The 27,793-nt window shown below is 42.3% G+C and overlaps 1 protein-coding gene across 1 annotated transcript in view; it reads left to right on the plus strand.

Annotated features, from left to right (window-relative positions):
• The window catches only part of LOC147450786 (uncharacterized), a 44,135-nt gene extending 22,307 nt beyond the window's left edge, over window positions 1–21,828 (plus strand). The window contains exons 2-6 of the mRNA XM_086519823.1: window positions 17,859–17,962; window positions 18,959–19,037; window positions 19,121–19,259; window positions 20,921–21,034; window positions 21,257–21,828. Of these exons, the coding sequence (XP_086375949.1) occupies window positions 17,859–17,962; window positions 18,959–19,037; window positions 19,121–19,259; window positions 20,921–21,034; window positions 21,257–21,448 (628 nt within the window). The 3' untranslated portion in view covers window positions 21,449–21,828. The remainder of the gene's footprint in view (window positions 1–17,858; window positions 17,963–18,958; window positions 19,038–19,120; window positions 19,260–20,920; window positions 21,035–21,256) is intronic.
• Window positions 21,829–27,793: the final 5,965 nt, after the last annotated feature.

A 27,793-nucleotide genomic window follows, 5' to 3' on the forward strand; every position in this document is an offset into this window, starting at 1 on the left:
GTTGTAAGAGTAAAGACTTTTTTTGAAAGCAGTGAGAATCAAGAGTCCTTGAATGTGAAAAGAAGGGTCCTTTGAAGAAATGAATGTCAAGGATGGAAGCTTCTATGGAAGAAATGACCGGAGAAATTTTGATATGGTTCTGGAGCGGTGATCCGTAAAGCTTGAGGATTTTTTCAAGGTCAAGAAAAGAGCCTTCAAGAGTCCTTGAATGTGAAAAGAAGGGTCCTTTGAAGAAATGAATGTCAAGGATGGAAGCTTCTATGGAAGAAATGACCGGAGAAATTTTGATATGGTTCTGGAGCGGTGATCCGTAAAGCTTGAGGATTTTTTCAAGGTCAAGAAAAGAGCCTTGCCAAATGCCAAAGGGATCATCGATGTATCTTTTGAAATAGAGGAGAGAGGGATGCGAGGGAAGATTGATACTATCCTCTAAGTGACAAAGAAATAGGCAGGCATAGACAACAACAAAATTAGACCCCATGGCAGTGCCTTTGATTTGTCGCCAGCAGTTTCCTTAGAAAGAGATGTAGTGGTGGTTAAGGACAAGAGAGGCAAAAGAGAGGATGAGGCTTCTTTTGGGTGAGGAAAAGTGGTGTTGGATAGAGTAAGAGAGGGCAAGTAAACCTTGTTGAATGGGGATGCTAGGATATAATGATTCAACATCAAATGTAAACAAAAGGACATTAGAAGGAAGGACAAGAGAGGAAATACCTTTAATGAGTCAAAAAGAGTCCTTAAGGTGTTGTTTCTTTGTGAGAAGGATAGGGAGGAGTTGGAAATGGAGCCATATAGAGGCATGCTCCAAAATATATCCTCTATGAGAGCAAATGGGGCGTCCTACTAAGTAGGGTTTATGTATCTTAGGAAGCATAAAAAAGGGACAAGGTTGGGGTTCGGAAGGAGGAGGCTTAAGGATGAAGGCCTGCTCTTTAGTAGAAAGAAGAGCGCAATTGGTAAGAATTGAGGAAAGAAAGGATGAGACAAAGGAGAGGGGAGCTGAAGCTACGGGGGTGTAGATTGAGGAATCTAGAAGATGCTTAGAAGCTTCCTCTATATACCAGGATTTACATAAGATAACAGGTCCTAATTTTTTGTCCGCCGGCTTGATGATAATGGAAGGATCATTTTTAAAGGAAAAAAGGGCTTTCTTAAGAAAGGAAGGGGGTGAGAAGCGAGAAGAATTAGAGAAAGAGATTTTGTAATTGGTACTGAGCTGTGAAGAGAGTGAGAAGAAGATATTTTTGAGACGAAGAGAAGGAGTGGCTGGGTACCAAGAGGCATTGGGGAGGGAGAAGGGGTTTGAGGGTGGGGAGACCTCCTTAAAAAATAGCTTAAGTTGGTAGCTTCTTTCCAAGTTAGAAAACGAGTTTTCTAGAGAGGGGAGAGTAGGAGGGGAGGGGGGAGGATTATATTTAAGGGGAAGGTGAAACCGGCCTGTTCAATCCAAAAAGGGCGGTAGACTTTACTTTAAACCTTGATTTAGCTTTCACCCATTTAATTTGTCGTCCACTTTACCTGTACTTTCAAGACACAACAAAGGGGAGAGGGATACAGGCTGTTAGATTGCACCTGTATGAGTAGACCGACACCAGATTGGCCCCTAACTTAGGCGCCCCTTTCGGTATTTCTTTATTGTTCAAAAGAGGGAATAAACGCTGTGGATCCCTACAAGCTGCCCCGCACACACTTGGCTGAATTTTAACAGTTCCGGCCCGATTTCGGCAGCATAACTGTACTAGGACCCTTCACAGTCAGTATTCCCACGCATTGACTGACTTTCCCGACGCATACGGACACTTTGCAAAACCTGGCGAGAATCTTCAGCACGCTGAATTCTCTGTTTTCAGCCCCGAAAATGCACCAGATCGTCTGTACAGCGGTCCCCTTGCGTCCCCGAACCTCCTGGGGGTATTAGGGTCCGTTTAGGGCCAAAACCCTAAACCTGCAAAAATACACAGCAGGCTGTAATTTACTGTTTCAGGCTCCGTTTCGCGTGCCGGTCGCATCCGTAGCAAGTCCTCGAGCTCCCGCACCTATAGGGCTACTTGCCCTTTGAATCGGACGAGATTTCTGGCGTGAAACCTCTCCGAATTCACGTGTACCTGCGGGGGATTAGCCGCTAGCTAATCCAGTACCTGTGCAAGAGGCTCTTGCCTCGGCAATCGCGCATGAACCCACACAACTGTACATTGGTCAAATGAAGAGCCCACTAGTGGGGCATAACATACTGCCATAGAGGAGAGAGAGGGCAGTGCGTAGTGTGCAGGGCATCACTCCTGGCACCGCACTGTATATAGGAGGGAATGCAAGCACTCCATAGCTCTTAACTTGTGACAAAATCTGAAAATGAGCCTCTCCCAGCTTAAAAATCAGCGCCCCCTTCTCTTGCATGAGGAAAGTGCACCAGAAGGTGGCACTTGGCACATTTACAAGCATTTTCCCGTTTCGGGGTTGCCGCCTAAAAATCTCCCAACCGGTTGCCCAGTTGAATTCACGGCAGAGTTAGAAAATGTTCCCTTTGTCATTCCGGAGGTAATGACGCCAACACATTTTTAGGTCCCAAAATAGCAGTTCCCTAAATTTTAGGAGATACTGCCATTGTATCTTTCTAGGTCATCTGACCCTCTTTGTACATTGCGGCCACATCCAGAATTGAAATGTAGCCTCTGTAGCAAAGGATTCCACTTTGGCTACTCAATGACCCCACTTGGCTAACCATAGTCCTTGTTCAACTCTAGTGCTCTCTTGCCCTCAGGCCTGGACTCCCTCTGGACAGTTCCACACTAGCTATGCAATGCAGGGCAGTTAGATTTCTCGAGGGGTGTTTCCAAAAAGTGAAAGTAAATAGATAATAAGAAAGAAATCAACAAAAAGGATAGATAGTAGTCACACGCTGGTGAGATACCCCCCTCTTGAAATCTCAAACGTCCTCGTTTGCATCTATGTCGTACATGCTCAGAGTCAACACTAATGTATTCAACACCTGTCGAGACATGTACGACACATACATGCTCATTGTCAACCCTGGTGTATTCAACACCTCGTTGACTCATGTATTGCGTGAACCCTGTCCCAATGACATAGTGGTAGCTTCGCACTCTGCCATTGCTTTGAGTCACTAACTTTCCAATGACAAAATGGTAGCTGCACATTTTGCCACTGTCTTATAGTACACGTTGGATCCCGTAACACTTTCGAGCATACCCAAACCGACAGTTTAAGAATGCAGTTACACATGTACGCTTTAAGAGAAGCAATTACTGTATCCTTGACAAACTGACAAGAAATACTCACTTCTATAGCACTAACCAAACTTTTGGACATTCCATAAGAGCAATTGCCAAACTGACAATCTGTACAGCTCTAATATTTATGTAACAGGTATTTCATTTGAGCTCACTTTAAATACCATGTACATCATTTGTTTCAAAAGCCATTGTCGCACTGACAATCCATGTAGCTTTGAAACTCAAGGGGTCAAGGTAGGTTGCAAACCGAAGGCTTCAAGGTAAAGTGATAACACAGTTGGTGACTCTGCAAGTTCACCTTCTTCCATCCACTTAGCATCCATTGGTGGATAGTTTCTGAACTTTACTAAGTAACGCCTAGCAACCTTGCCTTTCACTTTCCTTTCTTTGTGTGCCAAAATGTGTTCAAGGACCAAGATCTCGTGAAGTTCCTCGACTTCCGGCTACTACCACAGGCGTCACACTGGACCACAAATGACTTCCTAAGATCTGGCAACACAATGACTGGATCTGAAGTCATCTTTTCCTTTAAGAGATTAAAAGCTGAAATCTCTTTCTGTGTCCATCTAAAGGTGACTGCCTTCTTTTGAAGAGCATGTAAAGGTGAAGCAATCTCAGCGAAATTTCGGATAAACCTTTTGTAATAGGAGCATAGTCCCAAGAAGCTTTGGACATCATGCACCGTCTTCAAATCTGGCCATGACTTGATCGCTTCAACTTTTGCAGGATCCATTCTGACACCATCCTTTGAGACAATGTGTCCTAGAAAGTGGATCTCTTCCAGAAAAAACTCACTTTTCTTTGCATTGATGAGCAACCTATGACTGCGTAACTCTTTAAACACAATGGCCAAGTGATGCCTATGCTTCTCTTCATTCTTTGAGTAGACTATCATGTCATCAAAGAATGTACCAACAAACTGCTGGTGTGGACGGAAAATTCTGTCCATCATCCTATTGAACGTAGCAGGAGCATGTGAGACCAAAGGGCATCACTAGAAATTCGTAAAGGCCAAACATTGTTCTAAAAGCAGTCTTGTGCACATCCTTTGATCTAATGCGGATCTGATGGCACCCACTCTTTAGATCTATCCTGCTAAACATAGCTGCTCCTTCTAATTTGTCCATAATATCATCAATTCTAGGTATAGGGAACCTATTCTTGATGGTATTCTTGTTTAGTGCACGGTAGTCGATGCACATACGCCATGAGCCATCCTTTTTCTGCACCAACAACACTGGAGAACAGAATGGAGATGAACTGGGCTGAATCAACCCCTTTTCTAACAGCTCCTGTACTTGGCCCATTATCTCTTTCTGCTGAGCCGCACTAACCTTGTACGGAGGCTTATTTGGTGGGCTACTGCCTGGCACCAAATCTATCGCATGGTCCTCGGGTCTCTCTGGCGGTAATTGAGACGGTAATGAATCAGAAAAACAGTAACTATACTGTTGTAAAAACATTGACCTTTCTTTATCTAGCACATATAAATTTGATTCATCACAATCTGACACTTCACGTGCAAAAACCAAGTACGCAGAAAGATGCTTTTTCATTACAGAAGTAATAACAGAAGCTGATACAGTGGGAATAGACTCCCCTTTAAGCTTTACATCCAGAATGTGAGTCTTTCCCCTGCTCTGTACAATGATCTTTTTGTTGTAGGCATCCATGATTCCCTGTACACGAGGAATACCTAACAACACATCACATCCATCCAGTGGCATGATGTAAAATTCTTCAGCATCTACATAGGACTGGATATGTAGACGCAACTTTCCAATGATGGGTGTCACAGCCTCTGTATGGCCAGGACATGCCAAACCTGCCTCTGCTGTATACCCCATCTCTTCAGGTCTGATTCCCAACTTTGAAGCCAATTCTGGGGAAATGAAGTTGGCTTTGGCACCTGGATCAAAGAAGATGAGCATTGTTTGATCCCTGACCTTTCCCCATGCTCTACAAAGCTCACTTGCATCTGAATTCGGCTTGTCGCCCACCATATCTGGCACTAGACCAGCCATTGGCTTCTTTCCTTTCTTGTCTTCCTTGTCATCAGAATCAGTTGGTCTTTTCTTTGTAGGACAATTGTAAGCAATGTGGCCAGGCTGCTCACATATAAAGCATTTGTTCTCTGTCCTTAGGACCTTCTTTTGCTCTTCTGACTTGCGAGGAAAACCTTTTTTCCATTTCTTCGCTGGTCCCTTTTCTGATTTAGCCGAAGCTTTGCTTTTCCCTGCGTTGGCTGGCTCGTGAGTCACTTTAGGAACCTCCTTGGAAACATACTTCTTCGCTGAATTTTTCTTGGTTGATCCTTCCTTGACGCCAGTATTGAATTCACAATCTTCTCCCTTGAGCAAACCATTGCCAATGTTTGCTACCTCGATGAGCTGCGTCAAAGTAGTGACTTTGGTCTTCGTACAATACTTTCTCAATCCTTTGGGTAGGCCACAACAGTATTTTTCAATCTGTTTTGTCAATGGCACAAACCTATAGGAAGTTACTGGAAGTAGAGCTTTCCAAAACTTCCGATTGTAATCATCCAGATTTCTGCAAGTGGCAGCATTAAGCTGGTGCCATTCTGTCATGACATTTGCTTCAAAGTCATTAGATAACCATGCTGCTTCAAAAATCTACTTGAAGTAAATCCATGTGGACGGAGCTTGCCCTTGAAGCAATAAAGTTGTCCACCATTTTCCCGCATTCCCTGTCAAGAAAGTGGCTGCCTTGCGGACCTTTGAAGCCTCTGTAAAGTTTCCCCCTGCATAGGCCTTGTCAAACTGCTGGAGGAATGAGAGAGCCTTCTTCCTGTCATCAAACCCTGTAAAGGTCGTGAATGACACACCTTTGCCACCTTCTTTGTACGGAGTTGGCCTCTCCAACGGTGTCAAATTGTCATATGGAAGTGACTGAAACATGGGAACACTGTTAGGGTTCATTTGTGTTCCCTGACCGCAATTAAGTTGACCTGGAAACACCATATTTGGCTGCTGATTTGTAATTCCAGCCATACCAAAATTTGCCTGTGGTATCCCAAATTGGCCCAGAGTGCTCTGAAACCCTGGTAGCATGCCCGTGACACCATACATGGGGTTAGGCATCATCGTTTGAGCACTCTTGAACACTGTACCTGACGTGTAAAACTGATTTCCAGGTGCATGACCAGCCATGCTCTGGAATACCGATACACCTCCAAAATAGCCAGGGTGTACTGAAGGTCGTGGGAAGACCTGTTGCATAGCCTGTAGGTGGCTTCCCTGCCCATTAGAACCTGCTATAGGCTGTTGAAAGTTGGCGGACTGAACTGGTACAGCTTGAAAGACTGGCATCTCAGCCACCTATTCTTGCACCTTAGGCACAGGTTGTCGAGACTGCATGTTCTCCGTCAAGTGTAGAGGTGTTTCCATTGACTGTGCAATATGAATCACCTGTGCTTGAGCCTTAACAGGCTTTTGAATATGATCCAGTGACCCAACTTGCTGAGACGGAACAGGAGGTTGCAGAAAGGCTAAAAACCTCGGATTCTGCATTACTTGTGTGAACATAGCCACAGCAGTAGCCAACTGGGTCCTGAATATATCATCATCCGTCTGTGGTGGTCTTGAGGACTCACCCACTTCATGTGTCTGTTGACCCTGTGAAGAGGAAACCTCTTCAGTCACATCATCTGGTCTGTCAGCCATAATTGCAATTTCCTGTGTCTGGTCTATGATCCCCTGTGTCTGCAAGCCCAAATTGACCAAGGCTCACTTCTATGGGAAAAAGTGATTTAATCCCGTCGATGGAACCGTGAAACCGGCCTGTTCAATCCAAAAAAGGCGGTAGACTTTACTTTAAACCTTGATTTAGCTTTCACCCATTTAATTTGTCGTCCACTTTACCTGTACTTTCAAGACACAACAAAGGGCAGAGGGATACAGGCTGCTAGATTGCGCCTGTATGAGTAGACCGACACCAGATTGGCCCCTAACTTAGGCGCCCCTTTCGGTATTTCTTTATTGTTCAAAAGAGGGAATAAACGTTGTGGATCCCTACAAGCTGCCCCGCACACACTTGGCTGAATTTTAACTGTTCCGGCCCGATTTCGGCAGCATAACTGTACTAGGACCCTTCACAGTCAGTATTCCCACGCATTGACCGACTTTCCCGACACATACGGGCACTTTGCAAAACCTGGCGAGAATTTTCAGCACGCTGAATTCTCTGTTTTCAGCCCCGAAAATGGGCCAGATCGTCTGTATAGCGGTCCCCTTGCGTCCCCGAACCTCCTGGGGGTATTACGGTCCGTTTAGGGCCAAAACCCTAAACCTGCAAAAATACACAGCAGGCTGTAATTTACTGTTTCGGGCTCCGTTTCGCGTGCCGGTCTCATCCGTAGCAAGTCCTAGAGCTCCCGCACCTATAGGGCTACTTGCCCTTTGAATCGGACGAGATTTCTGGCGTGAAACCTCTCCGAATTCACGTGTACTTGCGGGGGATTAGCCGCTAGCTAATCCAGTACCTGTGCAAGAGGCTCTTGCCTCGGCAATCGTGCATGAACCCACACAACTGTACATTGGTCAAATGAAGAGCCCACTAGTGGGGCATAACATACTGCCATAGAGGAGAGAGAGGGCAGTGCGTAGCGTGCAGGGCATCACTCCTGGCACCGCACTGTACATAGGAGGGAATGCAAGCACTCCATAGCTCTTAACCTGGGACAAAATCTGAAAATGAGCCTCTCCCAGCTTAAAAATCAGCGCCCCCTTCTCTTGCATGAGGAAAGTGCACCAGAAGGTGGCACTTGGCACATTTACAAGCATTTTCCCGTTTCGGGGTTGCCGCCTAAAAATCTCCCAACCGGTTGCCCAGTTGAATTCACAGCAGAGTTAGAAAATGTTCCCTTTGTCATTCCGGAGGTAATGACGCCAACACATTTTCAGGTCCCAAAATAGCAGTTCCCTAAATTTTAGGAGATACTGCCATTGTATCTTTCTAGGTCATCTGACCCTTTTTGTACACTGCGGCCACATCCAGAATTGAAATGTAGCCTCTGTAGCAAAGGATTCCACTTTGGCTACTCAATGACCCCACTTGGCTAACCATAGTCCTTGTTCAACTTTAGTGCTCTCTTGTCCTCATGCCTGGACTCCCTCTGGACAGTTCCACACTAGCTATGCAATGCAGGGCAGTTAGATTTCCCGAGGGGTGTTTCCAAAAAGTGAAAGTAAATAGATAATAAGAAAGAAATCAACAAAAAGGATAGATAGTAGTCACACGCTGGTGACAGAAGGAGTGGAGCGGGGTGTAGTGGGGAAGTAAGTTGGTGAAAAGGGAGGAGGGGTCCAAAAAAGCGGAAAAAGAGGGGGGGTTAGAGAAGTGCAGATGGACCCTGAAGTAGGGTGCTCAACTACTACTTCCTCCTCCATTGCAAGTTTTTTGGATACCTAGGTGTTTTAGGAAGGTTGGATGAGGGATGGGGAGATTTAAGTTCATAAAATACAAGTTGCAGTGTTCTCTCCTCAACAAGACCGACAGAAAACAGCCTAGCGTTTTCAGCCAACAATAACAGCTAGCGTTTTGGGGAGCAGTTCTTCTAGCGTTTGTGCTACAGATAAGCTTGGCGTTTTCAGTTTGCAGATCAACCTAGCATTTGTAGATTCCGGCACAAGATCAACCAAGCACGTCAACGTTTTCAGTTTTCATCACTTAGCCACAACAAATTTAGCCCTAGCCTCGCAGATCTCACCTACCTGCAATAGATCCTCGCCGTATCGTCGAGTCAGCTCGCTTTAAGTTCATAAAATACAACTTGCAGTGTTCTCTCCTCAGCAAGACCGACAGAAGACAGCCTAGCGTTTTTAGTCAACAGTAGCAGCTTGCGTTTTGGGGAGCAGTTCTTCTAGCGTTTCTGCTACAGATCAGCTTGGTGTTTTCAGTTTGTAGATCAAGCCTAGCATTCGCAGATTCCGGCGCCAGATCAACCAAGCACGTCAACGTTTTCAGTTTTCATCACTTAGCCACAACAAATTTAGCCCTAGCGTCGTAGATCTCACCTACCTGCAACATATCCTCGCCGTATCGTTGAATTAGCTAGCATTTACAGTTTCAGCCCGCTCTTTTCAGTTTTCAGCATCTGCGTTTTCACTACATCGTCGGCGAGTCATCGTCATTGCCATCCTCGCCGACACAGTGTCAGAGATCAACAAAAGTCAGCGTTTGCAGATTTCAGTATTTCAGCCCTAGCGTTTTCAGTTTTCGCCCGTCTTTGTCGTCGTCATCATTGTCGTCGACATCTCGGCAAGTCCATTGCATCTAGACCATTGTACCATATTTGTGCAATCTATAGCATAGACTCTCGCCATAGAGAGGGGGGCCCTTGGAGGAGGGTTTGAGAACCTTGGAGGGTTGAGAACCGTCTAATGTCGTATTCTTTCTCTCTCTCAGTCTCAGCACCTTCATTCACAATAACATTCATTTTGTTTGCGATCATTGCATTCTCTCTCTAAAGGACGGACGGCTCTCCCTTCCGTAAGTAAAAGGAACCCTTGAGCACAGTTCTGAGCACTCATCTTGAGCAATATCAACATTCACTTCCAGCGCACCTTACAGAGGGTGTTGGCACTATACACTTGGCGCTTGAAAATGGCCAAGAGCTGATTTTGCATGATGTTTGGTTTGTACCTGGTATCAAGAAAAGTCTACTTTCAAATGGACAGCTAGATGTCAAGGGTTACTGCACTATGTTTGGTTGTGGCTCTGGGAAAGTGCTTAAAGGCTCAATGCTGATTGTAAAGGACAACAAGAAGGGAACTTTTTATTACTTACATTGCAAGGCATTACTTGGCAAGTTTTTGGTTGTGGCTGGAGTTCACTCTCACAAGAAGCTTTGGCACAAAAGACTTAGCCATATGAGTGAAAAAGGGCTTGATGTTCTCTCTTCTCTACGGAAACTTGATGTAAAAGGCCGTGGCGTTGACTTTTTTAACGATTGTATCGATGGAAAGTAAGTGAAGTTTTTTTATCCCTCTGGTGTCGCTTGCAAATTACATGTTCTTGATTTAGTACATGGGTGTATGTACCAAAGAGTAAAAGTGTTGTGCTTGACTTATTTAAGAAATTTCATGCATTCGTGACCACACAAAAAGGACTCAAGTTAAAAGCTATTAGGACGGATAATGGGGGAGAGTATGTATTACGTGAGTTTAACAGGTTCTGTGAGATCCATGGCATTAAGAGGGAATTGACAGTTCCTTACAATCCATCATCTAATGGTGTGACCGAAAGATATAATCGCACAATCTGTGAGAGAGTGAGATGCATGTTGTCCACAACTAATCTCCCTCAAGAGTTTTGGGGAGAGGCTCTTAAAACTGCAGTTCATGTGCTCAATCGTTCTCCGAATCGTGCGTTAGATAGTGGCATCCCTAAAGAGGTTTGCCAAAAGCAAACCGACTGCATATGACCATTTACGAGTCTTTGGCTGCGATGCATTTATGCATGTACTTGTTGATCAGAGGACCAAACTTGACATGAAATCTATCAAGGGCATCTTCATGGGATATGGAGATGAGGGAGAGATGGGTTACCGAGTTTGGATACCTGAGTTCAGGAAGATAATACGCAGCCAAGAGATAGTTTTCAATGAGGTTAAGTTGTTGAAAAATGCTACACATGTAGACATTGACAAGAAAAAGGTCAAGTTTCAGCATGATCAGCCAGCCATAAAGCCACCTTTGGCTGAAAATTTTATTCCTTTTAATGCTGAAAATGAGAAGGAACCCATTGTGCAACAATCAGAAGAGAATGGACAGCAACTAGGTGCACAAAGTGGGATTATACGACATGAGCAGCTTGCTGAAAATGAATTAGAGCAGCGAGGTAATGCTGAAAATCAGCCGCCAATTGATGGTGTGCACATTCCCGATAATGTAGACCCATCACCAGTCAATGGGTGAGAAGGTCTACACGTGTTAGAAGGCAACCAGAGAGGTTTCAACTATCTATGGATTGCATTTTATTGACTGATGAGTGTGAGCCTCTTACATTAAAAGAGGCATAGTCTTGTGAAGACATAAGTAAGTGGGAGCTTGTTATGCAATCTGAGATGCAATCACTGTATGCAAATAATACATGGGAGCTTGTGCCTTTGCCCAAAGGTAGGAAAGCTATTCTTAACAAGTCGGTTTATAAGGTCAAATGTGTAAATGACAAACCCAAGTACAAAGCACGTTTGGTTGCCAAGGTGTCACATGTGCACTTCACTTGCGCTACGTGGACATGCTTCTGCTACAGTCTAGCATGAGCCAATAGCTTAGGATTGAGCCTGGCACCGTTGTGAGCCTCTAGCAGGACATGCATGTCCAGGTCGGTCACACTTGCATACCCTCTCTTGCACAGGACAACATTTTCAGCATACAGGTTTTTACCATGTGAACCACCTCTTATTTTGGATACTTAATTAATAGGTGACTTTTAGCAAATGAATGAAATCGTGGGCTGCTTATTAGCTTGCTCGACCGAGCCTTTGGTGGGTATATAGGCATCCAGGGGGCAGCGTTTGTAGAGCAGGAAGTAGGAGGAGGAGCAAGTCCAGCGTTCCCTGAGATTTCCTCAACATGACCCGCCAAGTTCCAACAGCCCAACGTTTTCCCAGATCCGTGATTAACGTTTTCAGCCCAAGTAACCAGCGTTTCAGCCAGGAAAACAAGCGTTTCCAGCCAAGATAGGCAGCAACATTTCCAGCCTTGGGTTGCCAACAGATTCAGCCTAGCCTCGTCGTGGTTGCAGACCCCTTACCACTAACCTCGCTAGCGGTTTGGCATTTAGCCGAACGGTCCTAGATTCTATGTGATGTGACTGTTGTCTTCGTACAAGTGCTGGATTTGTGTCGTCTAGTGTGTCGAACTGTCGGTACTTAGAGCGAGTGTCTACTAAATTGGTTTATGGCTTATGTCTGATTTTGTAGGCATAATTGAGGGTGATTACAATTCTTTCAAGAGGGGGTATGTCACAAAATGATGATGTGGCAATATTGTCACGTGACACATCCAACCCTATGTGTCCGTGGACAAGCTACAGCATGATCAGGGTCGAGTCAATCTAGATTTAGAAGTGATCTGGCACTTTTGTGAGTCTATTCGTAGACCGTGCATGCCCAATCACTTAGTGTAGATGTATATCCTCTGGTTGCACACAACATGATCATCGGTATTCCCACCAGAATCCATCAGATTCCATCTGGGGAATTTTCCGGTGCATTTAGCCTATTTTACCTATTTTTGGTATTTTTCACTTGTTAATTTAAGTGACTTTCCAACAAAAGTAGGTAGGGCAATTTGGGTAAAAAAATATATAAGCAAACCAAAGTTAGCACTAAATGGCAGAAGAGGCAACAGGAGCCAAGCTCAACAGGCAACTTCTCAGCATGACCAAGCCTTGGTGGATTCCCTCCAAGCAGCAGATCCCCCCATCCTAGCGTTCCTTCATCAGCATTGCCTGGCGTTTTTGCACCAGCACATCATCGCCATACCCCCCAATGCCTAGCGTTTTGCATCAGCACCCTCGCCAGCAAAGCCCAGCCCCTAGCGTTTTGACAAGACAACAAGCTAGCGTTTTTGGTTACCATCAGCCTAGCCTTTTGACAGAAGCTTTGCCTAGCGTTTTTGGATCCCAGCACATGCAACAATGCAGCGTTTTTCATCAGTGAAGTACCTACAAGATCAGCCCTAAAGAGTAGCAGCCCGAAAAGAACCTCAGTTTCCAGACCTTAAGAACCTCAGTTTTCAGCCCTAAACCTGCAGATTTTCAGCGTCAAAGAACCACAGAAAACAGCCCCCAAATCAGCGTTTTTGGACTAGTCGCAGATTTCAGCCCATAGCGTTTTTGGACAGCAGTAGAAAGATTGCAGATTTCATCCCTTAGGTCGACTTCGTCATCACCGTCGTCATCGTCGACATAGCCTAGACTTGCATTAGTCTCATACATACAGTTTGTACCAGTTTGTGCAATCAATAGTAGACCACTCTCGCCGACGAGAGTGGGGCCTTCGGAGGAGGGTTTTACGTCGTCTCTGGTGTCGTATCTCTCTTCTCTCTCTATCTCTCAGTCTCATACACTTGCACGCACAGTGTCCATTCACTTTGTTGTGATCATAGCATTCTCTCATTAAGAACGGAAGGCTCTCCCTTCCATAAGAATAAAAGGAACCTTGAGCACAGTTCGGAGCGCTCATCTTGAGCAAAGCGTAAACATTCATTCCGCTGCACCTAACAAATATTGCCCAGATGTTAAGAGTTACACCACCGTTGATTCGCCATTTTGTATGGCTAGTGATTGTCCTGGGTTGGCCACCCATCGCACATCACGTAGATTGCATGGGCGGTCACTTTAGCACATGTCCGGCAGTTCATTTTTGAACCTGATTGGGTGCACACACATTTTTAGCCATTTTTTGGGCTTTTATGTTTTTTGCACCGGTTACACATTTTGCCCTACCTCAACCTAACATTCTATAAATAGAACGGTTAGGGTCTTGTAGTCATTCATTGTGTATTGAGAGCATCATTTGCAAAGCACTTGTGTTTCTAGTGCTCTCTCTCTCTCTCTCTCTCTCTCTCTCTCTCTCTCTCTCAGAGTTTCCGGCGCGCGTGGCTCTCACCCTCTCCGTTGCTCACTCTCACATGGTATAAGGCGCCAAGACTTGAAGCATCTTCAGCGATTTGCTTCCAGAAGGCCTAACGGTACCTCTCTGCAACATTTCATCGCGGAAAACTTGCACAACAGCCTAGCGTTTTTTAAACCCTAGCATTTTTTGAGCAGGCTAGCGTTTTTTGCATTGAAGGTCTTGATCTGCATTCCCCTCTGCTGGCGCTCCCTCTCAAGCAGCAGATCGCACCAAATCAGCCCCAGAACAGCTTTGCATTTTCTGGCATCGTTTGCTTTTTTTGGACCTGCTGGCGTTTTTGACACTTGCTGTGTTTTTGGAAGACCTGCTGCGTTTTCAGTACAACGCCGAGCTTGTGTAGCTGAGGAAGCGGCCTTCACTTTCTTGGAGAGTCTTCTACTGCCAGGAACTTGCAAATCCACACCATCGTCAGGTATCTACACCCAACCGGCACTTTTCTAGCACTCATTACTTGCTGTTTTTTCTCTGTTTTCAGTCCCTTGACGGTTGAGAAGTGCGAGAACCTCCTCGTTTGCACCTATGCAACGCTCCCGTACCGTACAAACACGCTGAAATCTCTGTTACAACAGCGTTTTCAGCACCCTTTGCAACGTTTTTTGGGCAGACAGCAGGCTGATTTTTTGCCCTTTGTGTGGTTGATCCCTCCTTTGCTCGTCAGGACACCATCCGGTGGTTGTGTAACCTTGTGTTTGTGCGGAAGATTTGAGCTCAATTCTTAAACACTTCCGTTGCACTTGACATTGGTATTAGAGCTCTATGCGCGCTTCGACTTCACGAACTGAAGTGAAGAACCAAGAACCCAAGCTGAACCAAGAATCTCTCTCAGTTTTTTTTTTTCAAAGAAACTTCACGTCCCGACCCGGACTTACTAGCCACTCCCACTGCGCGCTCCTGTCTTCGTCGTTATGTCTTTGAATGAAGGTCGACATCGGATACATGAAAATCCAAATTTTGAATACGAAGATTTGCTTGCCTTGTAAGCGGATATGGAAGGAGTTGGAGAAAGGACCCCTAACCCTCTTCTGCATTTGCATTCGCATTTAGCGTGCATCCATTTCCGTTGACATGGAACCATTGGAAATACCTCCGAGCACCCTTACCTTTCATCTTCAGCCGCAATGTTTTCACGGCAGGACTATTCGAGTGGTAGTACTTGCTCGCAAGGTAGAGTTAGCATCAAGGCTGGTATTCTATGACAATAGTAAGGCTACCTAGTAACTCGTATGGTCGGTGTTTACATCGCAGTAGTACCTACATCCACAGTATCTACAAGTTTGGAGGAGTTTTCATCGGCTTATGCATCCACAAGCATCAAAAGCATTCAGTATCAAAAGTACAGGAAGAAGTTTGGTAGTTGCGTCTCACCTTTAACAGGGGGGGATGTCACATACACATTACACTTGAGCCACGTGGACAAGCTTCTGCTACAATCTAGCGTCAATCCTATTTTAGCATAGGACCTAGCCTCTGTGAGCCTCTAGCAAGACGTGCATGTTCATGCAGGTCGTAGTTGCATAGCCTCTCTTGCGCAATACACTCAGTTCAGCATATAGGCATGTGAACAATTTCTTAGGTTACTTAATAATAAGTGACATTTTAAGCTTTATTTTCCAAGGCTGTGGGTTCTTATTTATGGCTGCTTGACCGAGCTTTTCCTTGCTATATAGGTGACCTTGGGGAGGTCACACTTGAGGGCAAGAACAAGTACTAGACTCAGTACTGCAGCACCAGTACCAACAGTACCCAACGTTTTCAGCACATCAGCGTTTCAGCCCTCAGCAAGCATCAGCGTTTTTCCTCCTACAAGCCCATATCCATTAGCATCCCCTCAGATCAGCCAGCATTAGTATTTTCAGACTCATCATCGCCAGCCTTTTCCACCCATTCAGCCAGCGTTTTTAGCCACAGCAGACCAGCGTTTTCAACCCACAAACGTGAGCGTTTTTCAGCATCAGCATTAGCATCAACATCATCGATTTCAGCCTGCAACATCAGCATTGCAGATTTCAGCCCTTATCGCAAGCAAAGTTGCAGATCTCCATCAAAACCTCTGGCGTTTTTGGCATTCATCACTTAGCTTTGCAGAACCAAGCATCTCTAGCAAGTATCCATCAACATCTCAGCATCTCCGCATTTAGGACCATTGTATGAGCATTTGTGCGAGTAGTAAAGCAAGTACTTGCTCTAGCAACAGAGCAAGGGAGCCCTTGAGGATGGTTGGGACGCGACATACTCTCTCTCTCTCTCTCTCTCTCTCTCTCTCTCTCTCTCTTGAATAACAAGTCTTGAGTTCAACTCCTCGTCGGCTAGATCTTTAAGGTCTCTTGGGATAGTTTCCTACGACGTTAAAACTCTCTTCTTCTTCTTCTTCTTCTTCTTCTCTCTCTCTCTCTCTCTCTCTCTCTCTCTCTCTCTCTCTCTCTCTCTCTCTCTCTCCTTCATTGTGTTCCCTTCAGTTTCTCTTTTCAAGTGACGTAAAGTAACCTTGTGTTTATGCGGAGTACTAGATCCGAGCTCAATCCACTTCCACTGCACTTGACACCCTCCACGAGAGAATCCTGAGCTGGATGCACATGCTTGGAAGTCCTTCCACGAGAGAATCCTGAGCTGCCTTGTGCAGCTGTCCATAGTTCAAATTGCCATATCTTTCATGCCACAATGAAGAACCCGCTCCATGAGAAAGAAGATGGTGAGCTTGAAGAGAGAGCCTTCGTGCTCACCATGTGCAAGAGCTGATCCTGTCGTTGAATCGGAGATGGTCACCTTACCTCTGCTAAAGAGTGCCTCTGCTCCTTGGGAATCCAAGCTAGCCATAGAAAGTAGGTTGAAGGCCATGTCTGGAACATGAAGTGCCTTTATGATAGTGTACTTAAAGAGTTTGCGTAATCTGATGGTCATCCCAAGGAAATTGTGGAATTCCTCTAAAATGTTGTGGGTGGCGGCCACTTAAGCATGTGATAGATTGTCCATTTGATGCAGCTGTTTTTTGGCCACGTGCCTTTAAATATGGGCCTTGGGTGAGCTTTCGGCATTAAGTTGCATTCCAAGGCTCTCCCTGGATATTGTATCTCTGAGAGCAATCAATAAAGAAGTACTGTAAGGGGTGCCTGCTGACTTAAGGGCCGCCGCAACTGAGTGGAGAACTACCCTCCATTCTGTCTCTTGTCTATAGTTCCTTTTGAGTTTCAGTGCTTGCTGTTTCAGTTCAGTCATGTTGTGTTGCCTGTTTTGCCACCCTGTTAGTGACTTGCCGGTTATAATTATGTGGTCTCATGTGATCAATGTCAATGATGGATATAAAGCCTGGTCATTTTCAAGTACAGCACAAGCGACAATTGTTGCATTTCAAACTCAGATAAGTACACATATTGTTCTATGCCTTCCGCGCAGGAAACCAAGTAGCACATCTTCCTCTCATCTGGCCTTTCAAGTGTCTTCAAGTGGATGCAATGTGTAAATTCACTACCATTGAGTCACTTACGCACAGTTAAGTGCTTACTGTGAATATCTAGATGCATGTTAATTTGTGTAGTCTCTGTACCCAGAAACCTTGTGACATTGATCAATCATCATGCACTGTCTGCATTTATTCTCCACCCTCACTGCCCTCGAGTAAAACGAAAGTTCTTGTGAACAAACAATATCCAGTACATTATTCTTGGTACTTTTGTCATGGTCTCTAATTGCTTAACACTCCCTTGAGAAGAAGTATTTCATAGAATGTGTGGAGTTCAGAAAGTATCATGAGCTCTTACTGACGTTTGGCTACAAAAAGTTGTCATGTGGACTGCAGACTTGAAGTATTGAGTAATTTTATCCTTTTGGATACAAATTGCTCCATGTAAACTGTATTGTGTGGTTACTGCCTTGGGATACTTATTTGCTTGATCTCGCTAAGGGCTTTATAACTGAGAGCTTATGTCAAGAAGTCTGTTTATCCACAGATCTGAAACTACTCAAAGCTTTCAACTATGGAACGTTCTTCCTATACGCAAATTATGGGACCAAAGGCCGCCTTGGCTACGGTTGTCTGCTCCAAACTGCCGAGGTTAGCTCCTCTAGTACTCTCTAAACATGCAAGGTTTGGCTCGGTTCAAGTTCTAAACTAGAAACATTTTAAACAATGGAGTTACTAAAGTGTAAGGGTGTACATCCTTAAGGGTGAATGTAAGGGGTGATGATTGCAGAATCATGGTGTATGTGTTTACGCCTGTTTGCTTGCACATTTACACACCATGACTGGGCTGCAATGGGAAGCAGTAAAGATGTCATGCATGGGTGCATAGGTAGGCAGCAGAAACCCTGTGTTCATGCATATATATCGGCTTTATTACAGTGCTAGCAATAGGAGTTTCAAACTTAAGAACATTGAACGGTCGCAGACATGAACATCCATGTGTGTACTAGCTTTGTTGTGCAAACACCATACACACTTTAAATATATTATGTTAAAGATATGTCTACATATGCATGAAATCCTACAAGTATATATATCGTTGCAGTCATAGTTGTTCAAGTGCGATATAAGGGACAACTCGTGCGCTCTGCGCTGTACCAGTAATTTGTACGATTTGTTAAGGATTTTTTCCAGGTCAACCTTGGGGTCTCTATTGATGGGTCCAAACTGACAATTTTGAACATTGTGGGCTGCTGTTTTGGCATTTTTCCATGCGTTGGGGCTGTAACCTAAGCTCTTTTCCCTCATGTTTATTCTATAAAGACAGTTGAATATTAATACGTGCCCTTATTTAGTTGATCAGGAACAGTCTAGTAACTTATAAGTCTTGATGACCTAGTATTCAAATTGCCAACGTGGCTTGCTTAGGGCGGTGATGTGGTGGTAGGAATGTCGAACGTAGTATTGAGGTTATGGACTTATTAACCCAAGAATCAGGCACCTCTGATTAGAGAAGGCATAGTGGGCCTAATGCATGAAAATATGAATATTCTGTTTGCACATTCTGAGAGAGAACCTTTAGATCCGTTAACTAGAACTAGCTTGATGTATTCTGTTCATGCTATATAAGATACTTATACTTTGCAGGTGATCATCATCTAGCAGATAGAATTGCAAATATATTGACTTCAATACCATTTATACTTATTGGAATTCAAGCCCCCAGGTAATTTTACAATGTGAGTTCAGTAAACTTCTGTATCGTATGTTTTATTTTTGCAAAAATTTCAAGTTGGGTATTGCTAACAGGAACAGGCTCGCAAAGAAGCTTTATGCAGATTCTATTGTTGGAGTTGGACTTGCTTCGAGTTTCTATCATTCTTCTAAAGGAGGTGCCCGACAATTTTTCCGATATGGAGACTATGCAATGATTGCAACATCTACTCTGGTAGTTTTTGGCAGTTGACTGTTGTTTGAAATAGATTTATCAGCAGCTTTGTATCATCGCGTGATTAAATTGGTTTTGCAGTTCTTAGCTCAAACATTGAAAAGGCATCAATGAAGAAAAAACTATGCCCGATAATTTGTTCTGAAATAAGCCAAATAGCCTTCATTAGATGAAACAAGCTGTATGGCCATTTTAGTTCCACAAAAGTTGGATATATTTTCTTCATATGTGAGATCCTTTTATGTAGTGAGGTGCATTATGTCCCATCAACGTGGATGTTTTCTTCTCTCATTGATGTTCGGTCTCTTGAGTCAACCCCTTGAATTCTGGTGAATGGTTTCTGGCTGTTGACCTTGGAATCAAATAAATCATTGGGTTTTGAAGGCCAGAAATCAGAAGTTGCTGGCATTGCAAGAAATTATATAATTGTGAAAAGTGCCATCAGGACCTTAGTAACCTGTCAAAAATCTCACATCTCAGCTCAGCTTTGTGTTTTGCCCAAAGCGTTTTTCTTTTTTTCCAGAAGTCCTCGAGGACCATGCTTCTGTGTGCATCCGACTTTAATTCTCCAGCAGAAATTCATGAATTTTCCTAGAATTTAGTTCAAGTTCTATTAAATACTGTGAAAAGTGCCATTAGGGCCTTAGTAATCTGTCAAAAATCTCACATCTCAGCTCAGCTTTGTGTTTTGCCCAAAGCATTTTTCTATTTTTTCAGAAGTCCTGGAGGATTATGCTTCTGTGTGCATCTAACTTTAACCCTCCAGCAGAAATTCATGAATTTTCATAGAATTTAGTTCAAGTTCTATTAAATACTGTGCCATTTTCAGCATGATTTTTCGTTATAGGTGCATGTTATCTATCAATGGGTTGTGCTGCTTTCAAAAAGGCGACCATTACTTGAACTTTGTTTAGCAAAAGCTGACTGCAGTCACTGTAGAGTTTTTTTTTGCTATTTCATTTTAGGGCTCTATTTTGGTCCTTGGCTGGCTCGTTTTGTGCATGCCATTCTAGGACATTTGGTTATTTTCCACAAAATTTAGCTCAGGATGTACAAATGATTGTCGATGCATTGGCAATAAATGTCTGTCTACGTATCAGTTTTGCAAAGTCGTTCCTTTTGCCCCTTTTCTCATCATGGCTGGAATTCACATCTATGGCCTGGTCAAATTGTTCTCATGCCTAGTTGGTTAGCATCTTGGTTTACCCAATTGATTGGGATGTTTCATTGGAGGAGGAGGTGGCTTGGGTTTTTACTCATCTTCAATGCAAGATCAATTATTGGAAGCGTTCCATGTGGCCGTTGCAAGTATGTCTATGAATTGTCCAGTCCACGATTGTGGCTTACACTTAGTTTTCCATTATAGGCTTGCAATGCAAAGCACTGTCCAAGGCCATAGAATGTTTGTGGTGAAATCAGCAAGTGTCCGAATTGGTTTCAAAGAGTTTTGATGTGCTCATCCAAGATGCACAGAGGTCTCAATATTCTTGATGTTCATTACCACACGCTTGCTCAAAAGGTCTCTTGGTTGCCTACTTTTCTTCAACAACCACCACTTTGGACCAAGATGTTAGCAGCCTTGTGTGGGCACATGAGAAATAGTAACAGGCAGTTGTTATGAAGTGTCTAAATAGTAAAAGTCCTTTGTTATGTGTCTACAGCTTCTTTCTCGAGCTCTCAGAGAAGACGACTCAAGAATGCTTTATGTAGCATCAGCTGCCTTTCTACCTGTCCAGCCTGCATTGGTGTCAGCTTTCCATCTAGGGTTGATGGAGGTAAGAGAATTCTCTTGAGCTTGATACAAGCTTTTCAATTTCAACTTTCAATCAAGGTATTCGGCATATGCCAGTGCCTTTTGTTAAGGCTCTTTTTAGCACAATGTCGAATGTATTTTTATGTTGTAAGAACTTCTTTCCCAAAGAGATGTGCTCTTTATAGTTCATAGGTGCTAGTCTGCTTTAGTTCTCAATTCTAGCTTTGATTGTGTGCTTCTGCAGGTGACTTTTGCACAGCGTGTGAAAGCGGAGCCACATTTGAGAAAAGCGCATACTATTCATGCAATTTCAGCGCTTGTTGGATGTGCTCTATTTGTTGCAGATGATGTCTATCCGGAAACACCGTTCCTGCATGCATCATGGCATGTAGCAGCTGCCATTGGAACCGCTACTTGCATCCAGCTTCTGAAGTAATTCTGTGCATATGGTCTTGGCAAAGAGCAGATCCCTCTGATATGGAAGTCTGGCAGTGAGATGAAGATGGCCTGATTGAGGCATTCTAAAGCTCACTATTCTTGAGGCAATGTAGTCATGTATAACATGTACATACATTTTTGGGAGGTTAACCATTCTTTTTCTGTAAAGTAAGGAAAAACCGTTCTTCTGTAACATCAAATTGGCACTTCCCAGTATTAACGAGGGAAAAGGCTCTTGAGGTGGAGCTGTAGGGTTTTGCGATTTGATTGGTGCGGGAGTGCTACGTAGTTTTGTACGTTTCTTTGGCCAATGGAAATTTTCTTTCATGGCCACTGCTCATAAACAGGGAGTAAAAAATGCTAAAGGCCATCCTGACCTATGAGACCAAAAAGTTATATCATGGTGAATGTGATACAAGCTCTAAATAAAAAGAAAGAAAGAAACTAACTAGACAGAAATACTACTAGAGCTGTAAAAGTGGGGGTATCAAGAGTCTGAGAGGTACATATACAAAAAGTGGGTGCGTATGTCAGGGGGTGAGTATTAGAATCTAGAGATGGCTCACATCAGTTGTTGCATGATTATGTTGATGTCCTCCATGGTGAGAGTTTGCATAGGGCGTCACCCATGTATCACCAATATAGATCTAACCCTTTGTTGCAACCTCCTTTCTCGATCGGAGAATCCCCTCATCTTGGGCCTCTTGGATATTGTTGGGATGTTAGTTAAGGTGGATGAGTGTTTGTGGCGTTCATTGGATGATTATCATAATGGATTAAATCATAAACTAATCAAAGGATTAGAGTCAGTGTGCGAAAAAGGTGATAGCAATGCATTAGAGGTTAAAATGCTTTTATTGCTCAAAGCTAGGTTGTTAAAGGATAGAGATCATGGATCTTCTTTAATGTAGTCTTTATGGACTTCATTTAGTGTAGTCTTCATGGGTCATGAATATACGCATGGAGGCATGCCTTATGGGAGTGTATGGTTATCATGTCATTGGAGAAAGAGGGTATTCTCGTAGCACTCCATGGCTAGGCTAATCCCAACAAACTCCCCCTTGAACTAGTCATGGATACTCTAAGGTGATTCATTCAGGGTTTGTGATGGCACACTAATATATCATAGGTGGTTCAATTTGATTCATTACTCTTATGGTGCACAAGGTGGCCATTTAGTCATGCCTAGATTCAACTTTAGAGTACATCATAATCATAAAAGGGGTAATGATAATGTGTCGTGATTTTCTTCTTCATGCTTGACTCCTATTTATGCATTTGTCATGTCTTCCTTGCTCGTCGTCTTCTTCATGTCTGTGTCGTGCATGCTTGTATTCTTCATGTTTGAATGCGGGTGCATGGGTTCCCCCTTCTACCTCCAGATTTGAGAGCTGTATGGTACAAACTCAAATCGACAAAAGATAAGTTGATTGCCAATATCAATCTGTATAGTTTATAGGTTGAGGGGCTTTCTCTTGTCCTAAGAATCAATCTCTCAGAGGGTTGCAAAGGTTGAATTGATGTGTATCGTATGTGACAAGACGAGTGTTGCAAATAGGGGCTAAAATCGCGACTAGAGACACAAGTAATTGTTTATTCCGAGAGATGGCGAGGTTGATTTCTCCAGAGATTGACTGGATGGTTTTGCCTTGAGCAAAGGCAAAGCCGTCGTTGAGAGTTATGAGCTAACAACCGAAGGTGGACAAAGGAGCTATAGTGGATTGCAAGTACAGAGAGTTTTGCAAAATGGTGAAGACGGTGAGAGGTGGTGTGAGAGCAAGCGCAGCTAAGCGCTATGGTGTGATGGCGAAGTTGCAAGATGGTAGGCTGTGCAGGTTGGGATATGGCAGCTAGTAGGTGGATGTAGATGCATAATTAATACGTGCAAGTATGGTCATTGGTGTGGGAGATAGAGGCTGAAGCTGCAAGGCAGCATGTGTATACGTAGGAGCACTGGGAGTGTTTGTCAATAGCATTGATGATGCAGGTTCAACAGTAGTGCTGAGTAGGCTTAATCCGGGATAGCGTCACAAAGGGAAATTACCTAGAGAGAGTGAGCATTGAATAAATATACATAGGGAGGTTGAAGACAAGTCACTACAAAGTTGGATGCAGTGTAGCAGAGGCATCTAGAACAGCTGTTGCAGCTGGCTGAAGTGCTTGTCAAAATCGAAAGGATGGCGGCTGCCTTATGCAAGCGATGGTGAGGAGGTTGAGAAGCTCAAAGGTGATATGCAAATTTGGCACGTCATTTCAAGATAAGAGCTACACGCTTGTTGACCAATGATTGGGGTATGGCTCAATTGAGGCCACACCTTTTAGGATAAACAAGAAGCCTACATCATACAACACCAAGCACGTCCCTGGAAAATGAGGCTTTACTATTTTAAGGAAATTATGATTTCGATCAAACAGTGAGAAAGAAGAGCACCGTTTAAACTAGCGGAGAGCGGAATGCTTAGGATTCTAATGATAGGTTAGAGAATGCAAACTAGCCTAGGATAGGCTATGATACCAGATGTTGGGATATTAGTATATTGGTTTATTTTTTACATCCATATAAAACTAAAATTTAGGGTTTTGTGATAGATGCAATAGGAGATTATATAATACAAACATGGTGATGGGTTTAAATCTATATGTCCCATAGACACACCCTCTATATTTATAGACACATGCATATTCACAAACTATGTCTATATTTATAGACACATGCATATTCACAAACTATGTGTTGTCTGGTTGGTTGGCAGGTGAGTCTCTCACAATGCATTTTATCCTGTTTTAAGGGCCTTGATTTTCACAAGAAACTCTTACATTTTGAAAAATTATCATATGAAAACAAAACCCTATCTACCCTTAACATTGCATTTATAAATGATTGAATTTCTCTTCTCATAACATCACGAAAAAATCCCACTGATGCTCTTGAGGCATTTAATAAGTTGTTAATCTTGTTAACAATAATAGATTGCCAAGATTCATGTGATTTGAATTTTTCCTTTTCATCCCTACTTAATATTGTACATAAGACTTTACAAATAAATGGTATTCTATCTATTCCTATAGAGCTTAAATCTCAAGTGGAAGTTGTCAACCCTCTCTTGGCTTTAGACTTATTGGACCCTAAAGAGAAAGAAGCATTGTTTAGTTTAGCCTTTCATTCTTTTGACTTATCTCCTCCTAAAAACATCTGCATAGCCATCTCTAGTTTAGTTCCATTACTTCCTCGTAGACAAGTCAAATTGGACTCTATTTGACTTGACCACAAGTTGTGGGATTTTGAGCTCATTAATCATAGGGTTTCTTTCTTAGAATCCTTAGCCCTTATTTGTAGCACCTCCCTTGATCTTGTTGAGAATTGTAAAGCTGTTACTATCCAAGCAAAGTACTTACTATCTTTTGATTTGTTTTTTGAGCTTAGCCAAATCAAGCTTTTTGATGTAGATTCTTGTAAATGCTCTAATTTGGCACTTATAGCACGAACAAAAGGGCCCATTAACCAAGAGAAATCCAAGGACCCAAAAAAAATCCTTAAGAATTGTTGGAATACCTTTAGACCCTTTTTGAAATGTCAACGCAATAGGTCGGACCCTAAATCATCTTGCACAACCTCTATTATTTTGCTAGACCATCTTTTATGGCTTCTCTTCCATAATTTACCCAAATTTTTATCGTTCTCTTATGGACCAGCACAAGTCTATGCCGTTCATTGGATGAGTAGAAACTATTCCCATTGAGATAAGAACTGCTCTTACTGTATACTTTTGGTTTCATGAGCATATGTTAGAGGCAGCCCGTGGCCTAGTCCTCTCTAGTCCCAATACTCCATTACTCCCAAAGCTAGTAAATACTCCTATTGCCAACACCATTGAGTCTATTCTTAAGCCGTCTAAAAACAAAGATTCATTCAAAAGGCTTCCTTATACCGCTGGAAGTATGGAATCGGCTACCAAAAAGCCAATACAATTTTGTGGATCAGAGGGATTTGGAGAAACTTTAAAAGCTTTAGATTTCAATGATGATGATGAAGAGATTCATTTCTTAACTAGAAAAGCTAATCATCTCTTCTCTTTTTTCACTAAGAAGGAATGTAGTAAGAGATTTGTTCATGTCCTTTTTCTAATAAATTCTTTGATTTCTTATCCCCTAAAACTGTGTTTAAAGAGATTTTATAAGAAATTAATATTAACAAAAAATTTAAGGGGGAATTAAATATTGGGTTTGCATGAAAGCACACTAAAACTTATCCACCTCACTATACAAACCCTTACTAACTTTTTGCAACTTCTCTTTCCCACTAGTAGCATGTATTTGTTCCACTTCAAAAAGATTCTAACCCTTTCTCAAAACTTTTGATAACTATGGTTGCCATGTAGTAACTACAACCAAAATTCTGGCCAAGAGTGTGTAAGTTAATGTGTATCAATGAGTCTGTAGCACATCATATATTTATAACAAAAATAGTTATGAGAGAATTCTATGCCATTTTCCCCAATCATAGATAGAATAAAAAATCTTGATATAGAAATAAAGATTTATTAAACAAGATTGCTTAACTTACTACTCATCCTTTCATTTGTGGATTAGATAAGTCATCCCAAACACCCACTTTTATTTGTAAAAACCTCATTCAAATTGCCGCTTAATTAAGGATATCCTCTAATGAATTCAGACGAAAATACTCCATAGCTCCATGGTAAAGGAAAATACTATATATGAAGCAATTTGTAAATTCTCTCTTAATAATAATATTGATTCACCCTTGTGTTATACATTTCCATACCTAATGGGAAATTTTAAAATTCAAAAAATTACCTTCACTAGATCACTAATGCACAGGGATGCATGTTTTCCAATGTTACATCACTTATAACTAAGTTATTAAAGACAATAAATAATGGCCTTATAGTATACATTGAGTCTTTACACAACAAAAGATATACATTCACACACATGCATACCAATGCTTATTGGATTATTCAAAATCAATATGATTGTCTAATTAATCTACATAAAACAATCTTTAGTGTACATACTTTCGATATAAAATCATGCTATGAAGCTATTCCTCATTATGGTCCCAATAGCTATATAATCTCACTAAGAAACAAAAAGAGATATCTGTTTATTTTTATGATTTTATCAGCATCAATGCATTTGTCTTAGATAATTGCTATACCAAATTAGGTTTCAATGTAGCCAAACAAACTAAGGGAATTCTATGGGATATTCTTGTTCCCCATTGTGGTGTAATTTGTATTTGGTATGGTTTGATTAAGATTTTATTCGGTATTTCTCACGATCAAATGACAGTAATAGAATAAAATCTTTCCTTCTCTCATTTAGGTTTATGGATGACTTGTTGTTTATTAACACTAGGTTGGCAACCTAACGGGACATAAAAGTGTCCTTTCAGGGTTTTGAAAAAAACTTCCAAAACCATAGTAGATCCATGCATTTGGAAAATCCTTTCATAAGCTTATAATTCAAGGACTAGTGCATACAGAAAAATGACAAACTTGTAAAATTTCTCATCTCTTGGTCACAACAAGCCTCCAAAGTTGATGGACTAGTCTATTTTGCCCAAAACACTCATTTCTTACGGTTGATTGCATATAAATGAGACTAGGGATTACTTGAACACTTATATTTCACTTACTCGACCCTTGATTTGGTAATCATGAAACGTTGACAACTTGGAAAAAAGAAATGCTTTGCTATTCAAGTTTCTCATTTATACATGCTTTTAGCAATAGACCTAAGAAAATGGCAGATAAAGTGTGTGTATTGCAAGTAATGCCAATTATTTATAATGCATCACACACCTCATTAGGTCTCCCAATCTCAAAAAAATAAAAATTCTTTCGAAACATATCAAGTGCACAAGTGAAGGGCGTGTTTAGGAAATGAAAAGACAGATAAAGATAGAAAGTCAAAAGACATATGAAGGTGGAAATTCAACAGACCTTTTGTGTCCATATAAAAAGTTGTTTCTCTTCTCCTTTATTTTTCCTTTAGCGTTTTCTTCTCTTTAAAGTGTCCTCTCTCTCTCTCTCTCTCTCTCTCTCTCTCTCTCTCTCTCTCTCTCTCTCTCGCGTGCAATGGTGTATCCGTCCTTCCCAACTAATACTGTTGCAAATCTACGTGCTTTGTCATTGCCTATTGCTACGTAGTAGTGCATCATTTTTTTCGTTGTTGAAGATATCTTTAAATTAAGAATGCCTTTTAATTATTTTGAAGCCATTAGGAAATAGCATATAGAGATGTAATGCATCTTATATCATTGTTTACAATGAATGTTTTTAATCAAAATAGATAAATAAGTAACATTCTTGAATTT

The sequence above is a fragment of the Adiantum capillus-veneris genome, chromosome 9 (genome assembly GCF_014529385.1).
Source record: "Adiantum capillus-veneris isolate H3 chromosome 9, ASM1452938v2, whole genome shotgun sequence".
NCBI classification, from domain to species: domain Eukaryota; kingdom Viridiplantae; phylum Streptophyta; class Polypodiopsida; order Polypodiales; family Pteridaceae; genus Adiantum; species Adiantum capillus-veneris.